Raw genomic sequence first — 21,877 nt, forward strand, 5'->3', positions numbered from 1 at the left:
ACCTTGTAATCAAACTAATGTTGCCACTGATGATGGCCTGTAATATTCAGACTGAAATATATGACTGAAATGTTATTTACTCATTTTTCTGTGTTTTTGTGTGAACTGAAATGTTATGGCAGTACCTCTCAAAGAACAATTCCATAAAGATGAACATGTGATAATATTTCTTAGAATTTTATACATATCTCAATTTGAAGAATGGAAAGTAGGATAAAAATCACTGAGATCTTCCCATCTGACAGTGTTGTAGTGCCAAAATACATGATTTTGTGAATGGCTGAAGAGGACACTGCATTGGAGATGCAACCTGGTGAGAATGTGATCTACGTTACCAAAAGGAGCTGTCACCTCCATACTGTAGAAGAACTGGCTAAGAAAAGATCCAGAGTGAGGTTAGAGAAATTGTCAGTCTTGTTGCTTACAGCATATACCCTTGTTACTCTTCCCACTCGGACAGTGGAGTTGGAGAAAGGAATGCAGTTGTGAACATTAATGTCATCACAGAAGATGACTTAATTGTTGAAGAATTTGGAACTGTAGGAAATCAAGCTTCAAAGAGAAGTTAGAGGCCAGAATGATTTTTAAAACTGGGAGAATAGTAATGACTGCAGAGTGATAGTAGACAAATGACATAATGAGACAAGGAAATCTTAAACCATAGAGGGTCAAAAAAAGGGAGTTTTGAGATTTCATATTACACTAAGCACAGTAACACGGTAACTCATGTACCAGAAAGAATCATATAAGGTATAGTTTGGACAGTTAATTAAGCTGTGGTTGTTGGGCAGAGATTTGGAGGTTGATCAAAAACAGAAGATCATGTATGGATGTCTGCAGGTGATGGTACAAATCAATGTTGGTCCTTATACAACGATGTTGGTAAAGCAAATGTGGAAGATTTTTTTCCCCTGCTCCACTCATGGGTAATTCTTCCTCCATTGTAAAACAAATTCTGCTCACTTCAAAACTAATAAAAAAACTATATCCTAGAAAGTTCGGACATAATGATCACCTTCAATATCACTTCACTGTTTATTAATATACCATTATCTGAGACCAATGTTTGGATAAAATTTCATTTTTACTCAGACATTTTCAAATTATTCAAATTTACAGTACATACTGATTATTTCATATGGAAAGCAATATACAAAAAACTGGATGGGACAGCAAAGGGTCCACTCCCAGCCAATTTTTACATAGAACACTTAGATAACCAAGCCTCAACACAGCAACTTAGCCATCCTCAATGTTGGTTGGTTGCATTGGACTTTGCAGATCATGTGTTTGCCATTTGGTTACATGGTCCAGACACATTAGTCTGGACCATGTAACCAAATGAATAATCAAGTTCATTAATTTTTTTTATTCATAGAAAGTTAACACGTATGGGAAGATATTTTCAAACCATCACACCATCATCCCATCCCAACAATACGGTATTTTATAAACACTACCACCAAAAATGCTAAATGTTCTGCCCCCAATTTCTCCCTTTCCTAATCCACAAGATTAGAGCAAAACTATTACTATCCCATATATTCAGGGTACATCCAAAAAAAAAAAGATATCCAGAGTACCTAATAAGTATAAGCTCCACATTCAAACTGTATATCAACTAGCAATCTTCATCCATTCGTGTAAAGACAAATTCCATCCTTAAATGCATCTTGGATTTTGTGAAATGCATATAAAACTATTAAAACTTAAATGATTGCTATTATTGCAAAGACTTATTAACAGATTATCCTACTATAATGAAAAAATGATAGATAAAGTTCCATAGCAACAATACGATATATATTTTAAGCTTGCATTTCTGAACAAAAGTTCAAAAACTTCACACAGCAAAACAAATTTACTAAAAATAACATTATAGTCCAAGCATTGAAATTGTTCACTCACTGAATGCACACATTTACAACTTAGTCTTAACAGCACAAGTCATGTCATATTAAAGAAAAATGTTCCCATGGAACAGATTTTTTTTGGGGGGGGGGGGGGAAATCTCCCATGGAAGAGTATCTCTGTTAAAAGAAACACTGGCTCTCATACAAACTATGTTTTTTTTTTAAAAAAAACCTAGCATATTAAAAACAGTTTAATGACTAAAACAAGGAATAATCACAGACAATCATAAAATACATACATTTGTTATAGTATACTTGCATGGCAACACCATTTATTACCAAAACAAATGCTCCATATACAACTTTGTTTTGTCTAATTTTGCCATTAAAATGGTCCAAATGACATTGAAAGCAAAATTACTAGAAATTTTTAACAAGATAGATTCGAAATACCAAAGGTCATTAAATTTAATCCAACCAAAGAGAAATTATTCTCATTTCAACAATAAAAATTATCAATTTATAGTAGGAGGAGGAGGAGAGGAAAAGGAAGTCACTTATTGTCTTGAACTTAGGATTGAAAATTACTTGTAATTACTTGTATTTGAAATGTATGCATATGATCAAATATAATTCACATTAGTAGACTCTTGTTTATTTTGCAATTATTTGCAGTTGAATATTTGAATGTGGATGTTGCTGCAATATTCTCATGGCAAATTGTCTGTGACAAATTTTTGATATTCAGTACATTTCATTTTTGGCTTAGGCACTACAGGAACTTTTTTTTTCTCCCCCTAATTTTCCAAAATGTCTGACTGAAACCATACATTGAATTGAAACATAAAATCTTAATAGATTAGAATTCCTAAATTTCATTTAATTCCATTAAACTATACAGAATTATTTACTATCGGTTTCAGTCATTTTGGCAATAAAATCACTGGAAATAAGACCAAAACTAAGCAATATGAATATATTTTAGGTTATATCCTAAATGTCAAATTTTATTAAATTCTTCTACCCAAGTGGAGTTACTGTTACATATAATTTCTAAACTGTTTGCACTTGCACTAATTAAAATAGATATTGAGATGGCTTATATAACAGTTTTATAAGGAATCCAAATCACTGATCTGATTGATGTAATGAAAAGAATACAGTCTGTCTTCTCTAATTAGGTTCTAAATAGGTTCATATCTCACTGGAGATAACTTTTAATGCTTGGTAATGAAATGTACCATGGAAACTAATGATACTAATGTACCATGGGTACTAGTATTCATTTAATACCCATGGTACTAATGAGCTGTAAGTATGAAACCTGTTCTGGTGGGGAGAGGAGGGGAAAGAGACTAATATACAAAATAAGATAAATGAACTGCAAGAAAATGCTTATCAAGCCCTAGTGTAGGAATAACCTCATTCCTGTTCTATTTAAGTGACCATATTAACTGCTAACAATATCAAGTCCCATCTAATTTCTTCATTTTAAACAGGATTCTACCAATGATGCCATCTATTGAATCCATCCAATAATTTCTGACTCATATCTGTGAGAGCAAAGGCAACTTTATTATTTTGAATCTGTGTTCCAGATTCATAAATTAAAATTGGTTTCAAATTTTTCTTGTATATTATTGGCCAGGTATTTTGATTCATTTCTTTCTTAACTCACAAGAATTTATTCAACTGGCTCAACACTTCACACCATATTACTTTGTTTATTTTGTTATCTTCACTGAAAATTGTGCCAAATAGCCAAAATATTTCACTTATTCTCTATTGAGAATACAGTTTTTCATATTTCTGTCTATTTTCATAGATTTAAGAGCTGAGATGAATATTTTTATTTTATCAGGCTTTATAATGGGATCTATGTGGAGGATTATCTGTGCAGACAGTATACACCCTTACATTAAATCTAATTTTGCATCGAAACCATTTCCTATACATCGTTTATTTATAACTACTGAATTAAAACAAGTATAGTAGAACCCGTTTTTATGACCTGATTGGTTCCTAGGAACCATCATTAAACAAGTTGTCATAAATAAAACATTAATTTCACAGACTCAGTGTCATTAATTTGGGTTATATTCCAAGAAATACAAAAAAATTTTGTGTTCTCTTTAGATGGTGCCTATCATAGAATGGACAACTAAACCAGGAGCAACTCCACTAATTTCATTACAGATTCCTGATGGGCTAACACTTTCATGATTGTCTTCTAATGATATTGCCTTTCCACTTCATTAAGAATTGTGCATGTATACAGTATTTTATGACATAAAACTCAATCCTTGGATAAAAAATAAAGCATGCTGATTCAGTAATCATAAACCATTCAAAGTAATTAAAATGTTTCCATCTTAGTTTTGTGCTGTGATTCAGTCAGTCAACAATATCGGGTAACAAGGACACCATCCATACAACAATCTCCTCATTTCTTTGGCATTTCACAGTCATAACAAACAATAGAGCCTTAGATAGCCAAAATCAAGGATGAAGAAAAAAAAATTACATAGCATGCAAAAGAATTCAGATCAAGTATCCAAAACAGGTTGGTGACAGCTGCATACCAAGTGTTGAAATCATTTACCACCTAGACTGATTACTTACTATATTATCAATTAGAAATTAACATATCGGTAAAAGATATTTAAGTTAAAAGATAAAGACTTGGATTATCACTAAGTGAAAGCAAAACCTGAAACAATTAGAATTTAAGAAATGTGCAACTATATTTAAGATGTATCTTCTGAAAGAAAATCTGTTTTAGTTTCCTCCAACACGTGGAGGAAACTAAAACAAAAGATAATATTGAAGGAGGACAAGAAAACATTTACGAAAGCTGTAAAGAAAGTAACCATAAGTGAGAACTCAAAATCTGAATTCTTTCTTTCAGTGTTATTTTCCTAATTATAAGTAATTGCTCTAGCATGTTTGTTTTTTTTTTTGTTTCTATAAATTTTACATAATCAAGATCTGAATGATGAGAATGAATAAAAAATTCAGTTCTTTTTCAAAAAATAAGTCAATTAACACATTCAATATGAGATATGTCTTGTGCTGTCTATAGTGTCTAATAAGAAGAAGCTTCTTAATATCCTCACTATTATCTAAGGTGGTATGATCACTTTGGGAAAGGAAAGGTTAGCAAAAATAGTTTTTTTTTTTTTTTTTTTTTTGGTCAGGATATAAAGACAAGAGGAAGACCAAGGTTTCGAAGACTAGTGCCCTAGAAGACTGAACATAAGATCTGAAGAGACTGAAGTCCTGACAAATAATAGATTGATCTGAAGGAAAATTCATCAGACATATTTGAATTATTCAAATTCACCATTTATTCGTGTTATTTCTCATATAAAGGAAAAATACAACTGGATCAGACTGCTAAGAATTCTCCTCTTTCGCCTTATGACACACACACACACAGAGACACTGTTCAAATTTATTCTGGCTATTTTGTTCAAATGACACAGTCTTCCTACTGAACTTGGGTACCATTCAATGGTGGCCGGTGAAAATTTTAAGTAGGGATGCTGCATATGCAAAATAAACAATACTAAAAAATTCTTTTTTCCCTAATCAGATCAGTAATCAATTTATTAATAAATAAATTTACATATTAAAAAAATTGCTTTATTAAAAATATTTCACCCTCACCACGAATATTTCACCCTCACCAATAATAAAAGTTTCGTATCTCACAGAAATAATGCGTGCAAACGAGCAGTGTCGGAATGACTTGTAACGTGCAATCACAAGCGTCAACGAATATTGGTGAGACTGACTGCGATTAGTCGAACGAGATAATATCGACACTGCGTTAGATCGCAGTGTATTTGTTTCATAATCTAAAGCATTAATCGAACAATTCCAATTATTAACTATTCAATCACTGTCGAAACATAAGCTGTAACCTTTAACATGTTGTATTTATATAATGTTTATATAAATTTATATAACAATGCTTACATAATATAAGTTTATATAACAATGCTTACAACATTTCTATAATGTTGTAAGCATTGTTATTATTTATAAACACAAACAAAATTTTAAATTTTCATTTTTTTCTTGGGGGTGCTGCAGTGTCGCAGTGCTTATGTACGGGCCGCCACTGGTACCACTGCAACACTTTTTAGTCAATGCTACAACCCCTATAGATAAAGTACTATATATTTCCCCTTCTTTTCTGCAAAAACAATGCACAAAATCACAGCAAAATTTCTCATCCCTATTTATTCAAGGCACATTAGAAAAGCTAGCTAAATTCTCTGCAAAAAATTAAAGTCCAAACTACTTTCAAATTGCAAATCCACCTAGCAACCTTTATCCATTTTCCTTTGGATCATCATCATCATCCTTTTGCATATTCTGGAGTATATAAAGTTCGATATGCCCACAACTTAGCCTGCTTTGAATATATTGATAAATCTGATATCGTCCACTTTGAAGAACGAACTATATCTGCATTGCAAATTAGAACTGACAGACTTCTTGAAATTCCTAGACATGATTATATGTAAGAAGACCCTGATGCACAGAAGTTGTATAGTAGTAGGCCTGAGGAGATTTTTTTAGAATCAGCATTAACTATTGACTATTTAGACTTACATGCTGGTTTGAACTCATTCTGAGATTTAATGGAATAAATATAGTGCATATAAATAATTAAACAACATGTTTAATCACTCCTATATTTCATCTCAGTCACTGATACATCATCAGGGAAACAATATTAAAATTGCAAAAAAAAACATACAAATTTGCACGAACACTAAGCGGAAAAGATTAGAGTGAATGCCTAAAGGAATTCCTATGAGGAATGCCCTCTATGGGTGCTATTGGCTAGCCTTAGCTGTGTTGGAGGAAGCCTAAGAATTAGAGTCTCCAAAATCTTGAGAAGTTTAATACAACCATATTTATTAAGATTAGGTTGGTTTTTTAATCCTGCTGCTTATTCTAAAAAAAGTCTTGCAAATTTGCATTTTTTTTAAGTAAAGCATAATAGTTTTTTTCCCATTTAATTCTGTGCAAAGTATCCAAGGCATAGTTGGCAATCCCTGCCTGACCATACTTATGGTGACAGATGCATTTTTTTTTTTTATGTTCTTCTAGGCAGATGTTAGCAGATCTTCCAATTTGATCATAATATGATAAGTTGTAGGAACAAGGAACTTTTAAACACCTGGAACTGAATAGAAGAGGTAAAGAATCCTTGGGAGAGTGCAGATGAGGGAAGCAAGCTTTAGATAAGGAGAGATTGTACTCTTTTTTTTTTTCTTTTTTTGAGCTCTGGCTATTTTCTCTGAGGTGCCAAGGAGATGGAAGAAATAATTAATTTGTTGACCATTTTGATATCGTAGCCATTGGACAGGAAAGTCTGGTGAATAAAGGAGAGTTCAGCAGTAAGACAGCCTTGGTAGAGCAGAGACTGGAGGTTCTATTGACAAGAGTTTTGATAACACCATATTGTTGGTGGGGGGAGGGGGGGATTAACTTCCAACAGGACTTTCCCCTTATAGGACTTTAGGCTTTCAGTGTATTTCTGAAATTTTAATATTGTTTCCGTGACAATTTCTCAGTGACTGAAATCAAATATAGGAGTAATTAAACATGCTGTTTAATTATTTATATATCATCATCATCAAATTCCTGCCATGTACCCTCAAGGAGTGTACAGAATATGATAGTACTACATGAAAAAGATGATATCATTACTAACTTCCTATCTACAATTTTCCTCCAAATCAGTCTGTTACTTGTCAAGACTCCAACATTATCAGATCTTATATTTCTATCGTCTAAGGCACTTTGTACCGTATCAATCCACCTATATCTTGGTCTTCCTCTGGGTCGTTTTGCTGCCAACCTGGCAGAGAACACTTGCTTTGCTAATCTTTTTATTTATAATATAAATTATTTATATATGCTGTATTTATTCCAATAAACATCATAATCAGCATCAACTAAGATGCACTTCTCCAACCTCAGTAAACATAGTTGCATTAGTTATTATCATCACCATCATCAAATTCCTGACATGTACCCTCAAGGCGTTTACAGGATATGATAGTACAATATGAAAATACATCATTACTAACTTCCTATCCACAATTTTCCTCCAAATCAATCTGTTACCTGTTAAGATTCCAACATTATCAGATCTTATACTAGTTCTGCTAACACATTCCTGGATGCTAACATCAAGTTCTTTCCTAATATCCTATTTTTAATATGATATTGCCATTGATACCATTTGTTCATGCCCCTAATCTTTCTCAGGACTCTCACATATCTGTGGTCTCTAGTTTTTGGTCAAGTGTTTATTTCTAACCCAGCTCTCAGTTCCATAAGTTATAATTGGCTGGAACACCATCTTCTATACAGTTAATTTACTGTTTTGACTAATTTCTTTCTTATTCCATATAAAATCTAGTCCTCACACCCCTACTAACTACACCTTTATTAAACTTCCAGGGATGACCTTTTTTTTTTTCCAAACATCTGGGATATCATCATTCTAAAACTACTAAGATTGATTTCCTGAATTAACTATTGTCTCTAGAGGGCACCATGTAGGAATTTTAGTTCCTTTCCAGTTACACTTTGAAATATTTCTACAACTATAAGTATTGTGTAATTCATATTTCTCACTCATGTTCCAAAGATGCTGGTTGGAAATCCAGCAAAATATTAATAAGTTCAATAAATTAAGTATTCAGTTTCCTGTACTGTTGTTTATATTATGAAGAACAGGTTTGAATAACAACCAATATCTAATCCCATCTATATGACTGCTACTACTGGGTAAACATTAGTTACTGCTAATGCTCACTGTTATTTACATAATAGAAGAGTGATTCAAAAACTTAAATTCCTTCACTATATGCAAGATTTTACAAGGTACAGGAAAATATTGAAGTACAAAACAATAATTATTATTATTGCACCTTCCATGGAGTCAACAGACTCATTGTGGGAGATTCATTCAACCGACAACATATTTATCATACCAAATCTTAAAATCCTTAACACTCCTTGCATTAACAACACATTCTGATAATGCATTCCATTCACTGACAATTCTCCATGTAAAAAATCTACTCCTCACATCCTTCTTCACCATATCCTTACATGATACTGTCTTAATCACTTGTCTCTGGACTCTCCCGAATGTTTCCACATCACATTGAAAACCAGGTGACCAAATAGGAGCACAATAGTACAAGTGTGGTCTGAACAGTGCTTTATACAGAGGCACAACCACTTCCTTATCCCCTACATGTTAAAGTACTTCTTATCATAGCAGCACCATGATGTGCAGTCTTTGCAACATTTGAAATATGCCTTCTAAACTTCAGTCTACTGTCACTTCTAAATATCAAATCTCAACTAAAGTATAGCCATACAATATAGTACAGAGCCTTATATTCTTGCACTCCAAAATGCAATAACTTGCACTTATTAATATTAAAACTACAACCCAATCCTTTGTCCAAGTCAAAAGTCTATTCAAATCATCCTGAAGGGAATTAACATCAGCAGTGCTACTTGTTAATTATTAGCTATAAGAAATTATTTATAATTTCTTATAGCAAAAGCACGTGCTGATATTGGCAAGAATGGGAACAAAGAACTCACGGAACATATAATTCATATAATGTTATGCAGCATACACTGAATAACAAAGAAAACACTAACAAAAAAATACCTGGGAGGGAGAAAAAGTCAAATGTTATGGAACAGTATGAATTGAGACTTCCATAAAAGTAATTAAGGAATAAAATTATAGTGTTATTAAGTGCATGGACGTAGAGTCAAATAAAAAGCAACTGATGTGGTGCTATTTTCAAAAATACTTCTCACAGGATTTTTTGTTTAATTATATAAAAAAAAAAAAAAGCAACTATTGATATTTTCTGTATTTGGTGATTGGAATAGAAGAAACTACTTTAATGTATGGTCTGTTTCATATATTATAAAAACTATCATTTTTCACAAGATGCTTAAGTACTACTGTTAGTAAATATTACTCTACTATAAGAAAGCAGCACTATTTTGTTTCTTTAGTTAAACTTGCTAGTAAAATAACATAAAGGAAAGGAAGACTGAGAACAAACTTTAAATTGATAATTCGACATAGGTATTAATATAAAAATGTATTTAACTTTGCTGAGTCCACTGACAGACTGTGATGAAATTACTTGAAATTTTGTAATTAATCACTGTGATGTCATTTATTGGCTCAAGTGCTGTTCTCTTTATGAGTTTAACTTGAACTGGAAACCATAAAAAGATGAGCATTAATCATTCTTTCCCAAGTTCTTGCATTAGACAGTCAAAGCTACTAGACAGCAATTTACTGCAGTTTTCGGATCCTTGCCTGGCTTGGAAAGGAAGTTTAAAACTCCCTTCACTGGGAATATAAATAAATAAAAATTATTTAAACATTTATTTTGATATAATTGGAGTAATTTCAGATTTCAGCTGGAATGCTTAAGATAAGTCTTCTTTATAGTGAGTTGAATATTTGAGTCTGAAATCAGTAACAAATTCTATGGACAAAAAATTTGCATTTTGGTATTAAAAATCATCAATAAGCTACAAGATTTGCATAATTCTACCTATTCAGGAAGAATATCTCCTGAAGTTTTGGTAAAAAAGTATATATTTACAGTTAAAAGATAAAATACTGCTATTAAAAAACATGCTATCCAAACCTGTATTTTTGATCCAAATCATCATTTATGTTTCTTAATTTTCTTATTTCATCTTCTAGTTTTTCTGCTTTCTTCTGAGCATCTATAGACTAATAAGATAATGAAAACAGACTTTAATGACATTAATATCACCAAGCAGTTGTATTAATTACTTAAAATTTATTATGAATAAATAAAGCGAAAAAAAAAAAAAGAAAAGACTTCAATGAAATAGTCAACATTACATGAAAATTTTAGATTTTAAATGGAACATATAGTATACTGATTTATTTTTGTATTAAAAGATGTTAATACAACTACAACAAACACAATAGTGAATTCCATCACTAACTAAAAAGTACCACTTGAAGTCTCAGAGCATCACTGGTATTGTAAATTAAATTCACTATAGCAAACTATTCCTCTACTCCCTACAAGTTTGCTATAGTGCAAGCTGTATATTGTTACTGTTATAGATGTATACTATCATTCTATGACCCTTAAGTTGGCAAGAATGACAATATCAGTTTTGGAAAAGTCATCTATATGGTGGGTGCTGCTTGTGGTAGGGGAAGTTCTATTATCAAGTTTACTCTGAGTGCAAATAGTGTGACATTTAAACTGAACCTTGTGGGATCTCCTCCTCATGGAAAGGTTGGGACAAAGTCAATCCCACTCAGACTTGGAAGATTTGGTTGGATAAGGATATTTTTGATGAAAAGAGAGAGAATTCCTCTAGACCAGTGGTTCTTAACCTGGGGTGTGCGCACCCCTGGGAGGGGGTGCGAGAAAGCATTTCCAGGGGTGTGAGAGAAGTTTCTAAATTTTCAATGGAAACTACCGCCTGTGAGAAACTAGCAAACGCTACGTCGACTTTTGGGACCCCCACTCCTACCCTCTCTACCTTTGCCTCAGTGCATCGCACTTACCAGCACATGCAGTACAATAAGAAACCAGTTGATAGGTGCACGTGTTCGCATACTCTGAGTACGAACATTAATGAGGTGGTTTGACACAGAAACTAATACTAATTTTCTTTAATTTACCAACATTAATCAGTGACTAAAGCTGATACTGGATATGATCAATTGATTACATAAAGGTTTTCTGCAAATTTTGAAAAATTATAATTATTATTTTATTGATTGTAGTAACCCTCATTATGTCGAAAAAACGCCAATGGAAAGACGATTATGTTGCTTATGGATTCACTTGTACAACAGAAAAAGATGGTACGCAACGACCACAATGCATTTTATGTTGCAAAATATTTTCAAACTACCATTTAAACTGTCAAAGTTGTTAGAGCATTTCAACAAACAGCATGGTGGTGAATCTGCAGGACATACTCTTAACATCGTGAAGTATAAGAAGGCACGATTTGATACCAGCGGTACTATCACAAAATTTGACGTTGCAGCAATTCAAAAGCCCTTGTTAGAAGCTTCTTATCAAGTGGCATATCTGTGTGCTAAGAAAAGAAAAGGTCATACAATAGCTGAGGAATTGGTAAAACCATGTGCACTTGAAATTGCAAAAATTGTATTGGGTTCTGAAGCACAAAGGAAAATTCAGCAGATTCCGTTATCGAACGATGTGATTCGATCACGCATTCGAGATCCTCAGTGTTGATATTTTACTGTAAGTAGTAGAAGATATCAAAGCCAGTCCTCTAAAAGTGAGTATTCAACTGGACGAGTAACTGACTGTAATTATCAACTGATGTTGATAATTACAGTCAGTTGTTGGTATTTGTGCGATATAAGGAAAAATAAATGTTGGAAGAATTTTTATTTTGTGAGCCACTGGAATTCACGACAAAAGGAATTGATGTTTTCAATCATATTAAAAACTTATTTTTGAAACATCAAATACCCATGAATGTGATAGGCTCAATTTGCACTGATGGTGACCCTGCAATGTTGGGCAAAAATTCTGGATTTTTTTTCATAGATCAAGACAGAAATACTGCAAGTTACAATAACGTATTGCATGCTGCACCGTCATGCACTTGCATCGAAAGCTTTGCCAGAGAATTTAAAACAACACTTAACTACTGCAGTAAATGTAGTAAAGTATATCCGAGGACGAGTGCTTAATCATCGTATCTTTCGTACTTTGTGCAAAGAAATCTGTGCTGTTCATACCGTGCTTACTTATCACACTGAAGTACAGCGGCTCTCCAAGGGTCGCATGCTAAGCAGGGTTTTTGAATTGCACAAGGAAATTATACAGTTTCTTACTAACCAAAATTGTTATTTAGTTAAAGCTTTTGAAAAAAGAGAAGCAATACTTCAACTAGCCTACTTAGCAGATATATTTAGCCACCTGAATGAATTAAATACATCAATGCAAGGATTTGATAAGAACATAATAACAGCTAGTGAAAAATTATCTTCATTTATTGAAAAACTAAAAATTTGGAAACATCGAGTTGAAAATGGGAATTTTGCAAACTTTCCTTTGCTTGATTCAATCGTTATGGAAAATGAGAAAATAATAATTATACCTGAAATAAACAATACACCTCCAACAACTGAGTGAATCATTTCATGGATACTTTACCACGGGAAATATTAACAAAGTTCAGAGATGGATACTGGATCCATTTCTATTTGACCCAGATTCGATGGACAACAGCTATTTAATAAAAGACGATCTTATTGAAATACGAGCCAATGCTGCACGTATTCAAATGGAATTTGAAAAACTGGACTTTGAACAATTCTTGTGTGCACAGTTATCCACAGCTGGCAAAAGCAGCATTGCAGACACTTTTACCATTTGCCACCACCTACCTGTGTGAAATGAATTGTCATCACTTTTGCACATAAAAACAAGAGCCAGAAATCGCTTAAATGCAAGTGATGACACAGAGTTTTTAGTTATTTTAAAACCTCTATTACAAGTAGAGGGGGATAGCAACTGCAGCACAAGATTATCAAGATCATCTTGGAAAATACCTGCTCCAGATGATAAGCAGATGTAGCATACTATAATAAGAGGTCCTACCAAGAGGTAATGCACCTCTATCTGCATTGAGTGAACTTGTGTCAATGTGTTATGACGAGATCCATCCCTTACCTGTCCTTATAGATGATAGTAATATTCTGTAATGCAGGACCTTCTGCAAGAGGTCCTTGAAGTCACTGATATTTTGGCAGAATCCACAATTCCATTGCAGGAATGCTTTCATTATTTTTGGTGGATTCATCTGGCTTCCAGTGTGTGGTCTTGTTTTTAAGTCTTGGATTTTTCTTTCTTTTGGGGGGATTGCAATTGTCCAGTATCCATCTCTTCTCACTCTGGAAAAATAATTAAGCCATCATCAAATTCAACTCTATCCAGGATACTGGGTATTTTAATAATTCATCCTATATTCCTTTCTGGACACAGATATCCATTTTATATACTGATAGGTCTGAAGACAGCCTTGATTCTTTGAGGTGTTCATTCCATTATATTTCTAACTACAAATCATACCATCAGAATTGATGGAATTGTGAGACAAACATGAATGTCAATGTGCCATTCTGAGAATTTCCCAACTGATGTGGTATGCTTCCTCTTCTCCTCCTAATATAGTATATTCTGCTCCATCTTGATCTTTTGAAACTTTCTCATCCTTCCACCTTTAGCAATTGCCTAGAATATGCTGTGTTCTCCCTCACAATTTGTGCATTCTGTTTCAATCTTTGTTTTCATTCTTTTTATTGATGAATTGAGCACAAGTGGTAAAGCTATGACAAGCAGTCTGAGAATGAGATGGTACATTAGCATCTCTTGTATTTCTAACACTTGAAGCAATGCAAACAATTTAGAATGCACAGTCTGACAGGACATTTGAGATACCTTGTCTTTGCAGATGTTAGATTTCAAAGTGCTAAATGTAAGGATAGCATTCCTAGTCAGCACCAGGACACCATCAATATATATGAGAATTCTGTTTAGTGTTCTTCCAAATGATACTGCATGAAAGAGTGAACTGAATGTTTCTGGAAAGAAGCTTTAACTAAAATGCATCCTGAATTGGGTGTTATTCAGATTTTGTGAATCTGCCCATCCATTTAAACCATTCTAGATAAAGAAAGGTTCAATAGGATATTCACTTGTCAAGTGTATTATTAGGAATGATGATACAGTAGCAGGGGTCTCTGATGTTTTTTTGTTTCTTGTTTTTGCTACTTGCTGATGTGGCAATGGTTTCTGAACTTGGTTGAGGCTTGCTGAATGTGAGAATGAAAAATTTGTTCCTTAAATTCAGCACTAGAGATGCTCACTATCTCAAAAGCAATGACTGCAACTGGAAGTGGAATGCCTGACACCACAGCAATCATCACATCCCATGACCAGACATTAAGGAGACTAACTGAAACATTACTCACCCTTACAAGGAAAGCGTGATTCATCCTGGCAAAGCCATTCAAGACTATCCATCTTGCTGTAGCAGGGCCAAAGTATTGGAAGACTACTAGGAACATCTCTGGATGACCACTTGTGCACCATATGGCAAATGTGGTGGTAGGTATTGTATCTCAGTAGTGGTAGGATAGAAAAAAAGAGTTAAAAAACACTCAGGAGAAGTAGAGCAAAGAATGCAGGGAGAAAAAAAAATACAAACAGATGAAAAATGAAAAGATATAGTTCCATCTATCACTTTTCCTACTACATATTAATGATGTTCTCCCCATGACATCTGATTCTATTCACAGCTTTGCTGATGACAGTGCTCTCCTCTCTCTCTCTCTCTCTTTTTTTTTTTTTTTTAAATTTTCAGAACCTTATAGTGCTTATGTAATTCATACTTCAAGATTTTCTTAAACCAGTGTCTTAAACATTGATCTCCTTTCCATCCTCAAATAGGATGGGAGATAACTTGCTGAATTTTAATGCTATCTCATTTCTAGGAAGAAAGAGCATGCTGCTCTCTCTCTCTCTCACACACACACATACTTTTGACAATACTCCTTTTGCCAAACTATGCCAGTTTTCTCTCTAAGGGTTAGCTCTTACATTTAATCTATTCTGGCATAAACACATCAGGTTCATAGTTTCTTTAGCCTCCAAAAAACTTGGTATTCTTTTCTGTTGAAAGAAATACTTCTCTCCTTCTCAATTCCTGATGCTTTATAAAGCTCAAATCCATCTAACCTTGGATGGATTTGAATATGTTTGAATGAGTTGGAATACTGTTCCAACATATAGGAACAGTATTCCTATATGTTGGAACATATAGGAATACAACACCTAAAACTTCCTGCAGAATGCTTGATTGGATACAGAAGTGAGCAATTCACTTACTTAATGAGCCCTCCCTTCCTCACTGACTCCCTCCAGTCACTCTCCAAGAGATGCATTGTTGTTGCACTGTCTCTTCTATAGGTATTTCATAGACACTGCTGCTCTGAAATGGCAGCTCTCACCCCCTCCACTTTCCTGTACTCATATATGAACATGAGCAGCTTCCACCCATATACATTTCAACTTCAAAATCATTGAACCAACTTTTCATCCTGTGCATCATTTCCCATACCTCTGCTCTTTGGAACAGTCTTCCCCAATGACTACAACCTTCAGATTTTTCAATAACCTGATCAACAAATTCCTCTCTTCTCTTCTAACCACTTATCCACGCATGGCACTGCCATATCATAGGTCCTGGGCCCTCGAGTGTGGAGCTGATAATAATAATAATAAAAATAATAAACAAATAAAAATATAAAAAAAAGCTTGAAGACTAAATATAAGAGACATGGATTACAAGGATGAAATTATGTGTGCATCATTACTAAAATGTAATTGCAGAAATTTTTCAAGTGTTCTTTTTTTCAGGTTCAAAGTGACTAAATAATATATCGAAACCATGTCACAGATGACAACACTGCTACTATTTGCGATATTATTTGCTATCCACAGATAACCAACCTACTGCCAAAGGTTAGTCATAAGGATATGGCAGGGAAGGATTTCCCTATGCTGTGCACTAAACAGCTGGACATAGCTGTGATGGGTGCTGTTTTAAAATACAGAAGAAATACTGATGATCAATTACCAGAAAAGCAAAAAAATCCATCAGAGGAATTACTACACATGCAACATCAATGGAAATGCAATGAAAAGCTACAAAAAGGATATCCTGTTTCATTAATACCAAATGCAAATTCATATTGAAAACTGTGTACTATAGAGAGATTAGTCTCCAGTTTGCTGGACATGACTACAAAAATATGCAGGCAGGCTGTTCTGAGGATGACCAACAAAGAATTGATATTCAAAATCACGACTCATCCACTATATTAAAAGTCTGGTTTTAAGTAATGTTTTCTTTTGTACTCATCTCTCTAACAGACTGGGTTGTTTTCTACCAAAGATTAAGGAAGAATTAAGCTATCATTTTAGGTGAGAAAGAACCTGATCAATGGTATAAGAGAACTTTCAAAATAAAAAATTCATTATTCATCTTGGTAAGTGTAAAATACTATATGTATTGATTTAAACTTCCCAAGAAATTAAATTCTTGTTTAATCCTTCAACCAAGCTGCTTCACTACTAGGCTACTTGTATATATAGGCTGATGACTTCACCTTAATTGCCTTCACCTTAACTTCATGGCTTCACCTTAAGTGCCTTAGTATCCCATAATGCAAAGCACACTTCCTTTCAGAAGTATATATTAATAATAAGTCATATTTCTTCAACTATCTGATCTAGAGTATTTTAATAATGGATATACCTTTTTACTACTTGTATATGGGAAATATATGCTTTCTGCATTAATTCAACCTTGGTATCACTGCTGGGTATGGATGGCAATGATGAGATCTCAATAAGTCAAAACTTGGTAGTGATCCTTCCCATATGCACAGTAATATACACGCCTCTATATACAAGTAGTCAAGTCAAGCAGATACTTAAAAGAAAAAAAAAAAAAAAACTGTCTGCTTATACTTGGATAAAGGATTAAACATGAATATAATTTCACTTTTCTTTTACAGCAAGTGAAATATAATTTCACTTGCTGTGAAAGAAAAGTAATATTGAGGGAAATAAATTTTATAATAGCAAGTTATATTAATGATGTTTTCTCTCTGTTCTGTTATTTTCAAAGCATTTCCTTTATAGTTAACCACAGCACGTGCAAGTAAAAATGTCTAGTACTGAAATACTTTTAAAAACCAAAAAAGCTTCAAAGATATGAAAGATGTAATTACTGTAACATTAAGAATTTCAACCTATTTCTGAAATGCCTAATATTGGTCATCAGAAGCTTCAATTGGGATACTAAATTATCTTTGAATTTTTGAATACCATAATTGAAACTTTTAAGTAAACAAGTGACACTCCTAGTCTTCTTGCAAACAGTTTTATTCTAACACATCTTATTTGTTAACATTTTGAGTTAAGATAAAAGGATATGTGGTATAATGATTATCACATATGCAAGATTTATTACAATACACATTTAAAAATACAGCAAAAAATAAAATAAATAAATAATTACCTTATCAAGCTGAAGGCAGAAAATGGCAATCAGGAAACAATGTGCAAAAAAAAGAGGGAAAATATCATTATTAACAAGAAATAGTTAAAAAACATACGATTATAAAACCAGAATCACAATTAAAAATTTAAATGTCAACAGCATAAACAATTATTTAAGTATTTTTCTATAAACAAAATTCAATTATTCACCATCTTATATAACCTAGTTATCTTACTCCTCTTTTAATATGAAAATCATTTTTCGGTTGTTTTGACAGATCACACATATATACATATTTGTCAATTAAACATACTCTTTTTTATGTTTATTGTCAAACAATCAAAATTACTTGAAAATTTCGACCAATCTCATAAAGTAACATATCTGTTTATTAATCTGATAAAGTAACTCAACACACACTATCATAGGTCATCTCTGTTCATAGCGGTACTACCTACCTACCAAGTGACAGTGACCACACCTACTCAGTTTTATACAAGTTAAACATTAAACAGATATATTTTATTTTCATTCACTTTTGTTAATGTTTTACAGACTTATTTTGAGGATGAAAAAACCTAAATGATTTTTTTTCCTAGCCACAGCGAAAGTGGCATTTTAATTATAAGCCTGTTTAAGGTACCATATATTATTGAATATAATGCGATCCACGTATAATGCGAACTAGAAATTTTGTTTGAAAACTAGCCCTAAAATGCCATGTCCACGTATAATGTGATCTGTTAATCTTGTTCCATAACATTATAAATAATACAATACAAATTAACAAAAGAAATAGTTATTTTAAAACAAAATATCAAAATACAATACGAATTAACGAAAGAAATATTTATTTTAAAACAAAATGTCAAAATCCTTTAAATTCTTCTTCATCTTTTCAGTCATCAAACATTTCATTTATAAATTCATCTGTAGGGATTGCGTCATCAGTGTAGCAGTTGTCGTCATCGTCTTCATGCTCTCCAATTTGTTGTGTGTCATCCTCGCTTTCGTATATGACGTGATCTTCGGATCCATCCATTGAATTACTTATTCCACATTTAAGAAATGAGCGTTGAATCATTTCAGATGGTATCGAATCCCATGCTTCTTTAACCCAGCTGGTGACTAGGGTGATCTCAGGCTTCTGAAAATTCCTACCCTTTGTCATCTTCACCAAACCAGATGACATCCATTCTCTCCATTTTTCACGTAAGTGATCTTTAAATAGCTTATTCAAGCTGACATCAAGCGGCTGCAAAACGGAAGTTAGACCACCCGGTGTGACTGCTAGGTCTGTACGTAGCTCACGTGCTTTCTCTTTGCTTGCCTCTGTTAAATGCGCCCGGGACATATCCCAGACTAGCATGCTTTGTTGACATAACAAGCTACCTAGACGTATGTTCTATACTTGATCCAGCCACAATTGTACACCTTCTTCATCCATCCAACCTTTCTGATTGGCACGAACAATTACACCTGGTGGAAATTTCATATGCTTCGGAATTTTCTTCCTTTTAAATATCACTGTTGGCTTTAATTTGGTTCCGTCTGCCATGCATGCTAGAACAACAGTAAAATGTGTTTTTTCATGTCCCGTTGTTTTTATGAAGACACCTTTATCACCAATGAGTTTACTGTTTGATTCCCAGGCATATCAAAGTACATGGGTGTCTCATCCATATTGCCAATTTGGGAAAGTTCATTTCCGTGACACTTCTGTAATTTTATGATAAATTTATGGAAGGACTGCACTTTTTCTTCAAGCTGCTTTGGTAACTTCTGCGCAATTTTTGTTTGGTGTCGTAATGTTAATGCTTTGCGTTCCATAAATCTGTTGCACCACCCAGGCGAAGCAAGAAAAGATGAAATATCTGGTGTGTCCTTGAATTTACCATTCTTGAGTTGTAGAGCTCGAAAACGAATTGCATTTCTTGTTACTATAATGTCATCTTGTCACTGCATCAAAGTCCATTCATTTAGCTCTTCTTTGAGTTCTGGAAGGGATGCTACATCTCCACGACAGGCACGTTTCGTTTTGGGGATTTTTTCAAGACTGTCTTTTTGCTTACGCCAAAGTCTAATATTACTCTCTGCTACACCAAATTCTCTCATAGCAACACTGTTATTATGTTCTTCTGCAAACTGCACGACACGCAATTTAAATCCTGCTTCAAAAGATAAACATTTATGTTTCTGTTGTCTCATTTTCAGGCTAGGTTTGTTTTACGAATATTTAAAATGAACTGTGGTTAAACCGATATACCTAACTGTGCTCTATCTATCTCACTGTGCTCTATCATTCGGCGATGGAGAGCGCATCGTATCTGCACATAAAGCCAGTAATGTAAGTAGCTTTATGCGCAGATACGATGCGCGCTTGGTCGCCGAATGCGAGTGGGTCAAGTAGATTTGGTTGCATAGGCATTAAGTAGTATATGTTGTGTGTGCAAGTCTAATAAGATGTTATATTTTTTAGTATCCGCATATAATGCAAACCCCTAACTTTAAGTAGTATTTTTTACCATAAATTTTTCGCATTATGCGGGATAATATACGGTAATCAGAAAAGAAGTGTACATGCTTTTTTAAAAGAATTGTTTTTCCCCTCTTTAAGGAGATTTATCATTAGGTCTGCAAGAGAAAAAAAAAAAAAAAAAAAAAAAAAATCTATACTTTTTTTTGGTTGCCACTGGAAATAGGCATGTAATTAAAATTTCATTTCCATGCAAGGAAAATATTACTAGTTTTTTCTTCTTCAGAATTCAAAATTCAATGCCTTAAATTGTAATCAGGAAGATGGAGTTTGTAACAAATCACTGACCATTCTTTGTGCTTGATGCTACCATGATTTGCCATTTCAGACTGATGAAATGGAACAGTTTTATCACTTAAACATATTTTATTTCATTAATGTTCAAATGAAATTCTCTATAAAGCAAATATAAACTTTCATGTCACTTTTTTTTAACACTGAACTTTTAGACCATTTGATACAAAATATCATTTGAAGGATAATGAAACAAACCATGTTTTTTTTTTAAATATCAAAATGTTCCACTTCAGCAATCCTAAAATATTGCATGGCCAAATATTTACATGCATGCATAGCATGAGTGCAATAGATGCAACTGATATTTTGTTGCAAAACTTCATATTCTGATAACAACTTAATATCTTTGAAACAGTGAAATTCTCCCCACTTGGGAAACATGTGGATGGGGAATATGTTAAAAGATTATGGCACAGTACACATGCCACACAGAGACTCTTTGTTGACCAATTTATTAAGGTTTTATCTCCAACAAATGTTACAGAAAATCTCCAGAAGCATAACAATAACTCCACTAGCCACAAAAATATTTTATTCACCCAAGGTATAGGTCTACTTTATATAAATACTGTTAAAGTGATGTTTTAAAAAACAATGTTATGAAAAGAAATAATAAAATTCACAAAAACAACAGGAAAGTAGTAGCACTTGCTATGGAGCCAGACTCACTTTTGACACACTCTGACTTAAGATGCCAAGAAATTATATTCTTAGTTTCATCCTTTATCCAAGTGTAAGCAAACAAACTTTGCATATAGTCATTTCATGACTGGACTACTTATATATAGAGAGAGAGCTAATGACTTCACATCAATCGCCTTAGTATCCCATAATGCAATGCACATATCCTTGCAGACAAGTGAAATAACAATAACTCCACTTAATTTAAGTGGAGTTATTGTTATTTCTCATTGGAAAACTAAGGCTTAAATAGGGGATAGCAGTTTAGAGTGGCATGGGGAAAATGCAAGTTTCCATACCAATAAGAATTACTTTG

General features: G+C 33.4%; 1 protein-coding gene across 1 annotated transcript in view; it reads right to left on the bottom strand.

Moving 5' to 3' along the window:
* Rok (Rho associated coiled-coil containing protein kinase) overlaps positions 1-21,877 on the bottom strand; it is a 484,157-nt gene that overhangs the window by 233,745 nt on the left and 228,535 nt on the right. Inside the window, exon 15 of the mRNA XM_090392113.1 lies at positions 10,586-10,674. Coding sequence (XP_090248239.1) covers positions 10,586-10,674 — 89 coding nt within the window. The remainder of the gene's footprint in view (positions 1-10,585; positions 10,675-21,877) is intronic.

Source organism: Typopeltis vanoorti, chromosome 4, assembly GCF_054136105.1.
Source record: "Typopeltis vanoorti isolate ZY-2024b chromosome 4, IOZ_Tvanoo_1.0, whole genome shotgun sequence".
Taxonomy (NCBI): Eukaryota; Metazoa; Arthropoda; class Arachnida; order Uropygi; family Thelyphonidae; genus Typopeltis; species Typopeltis vanoorti.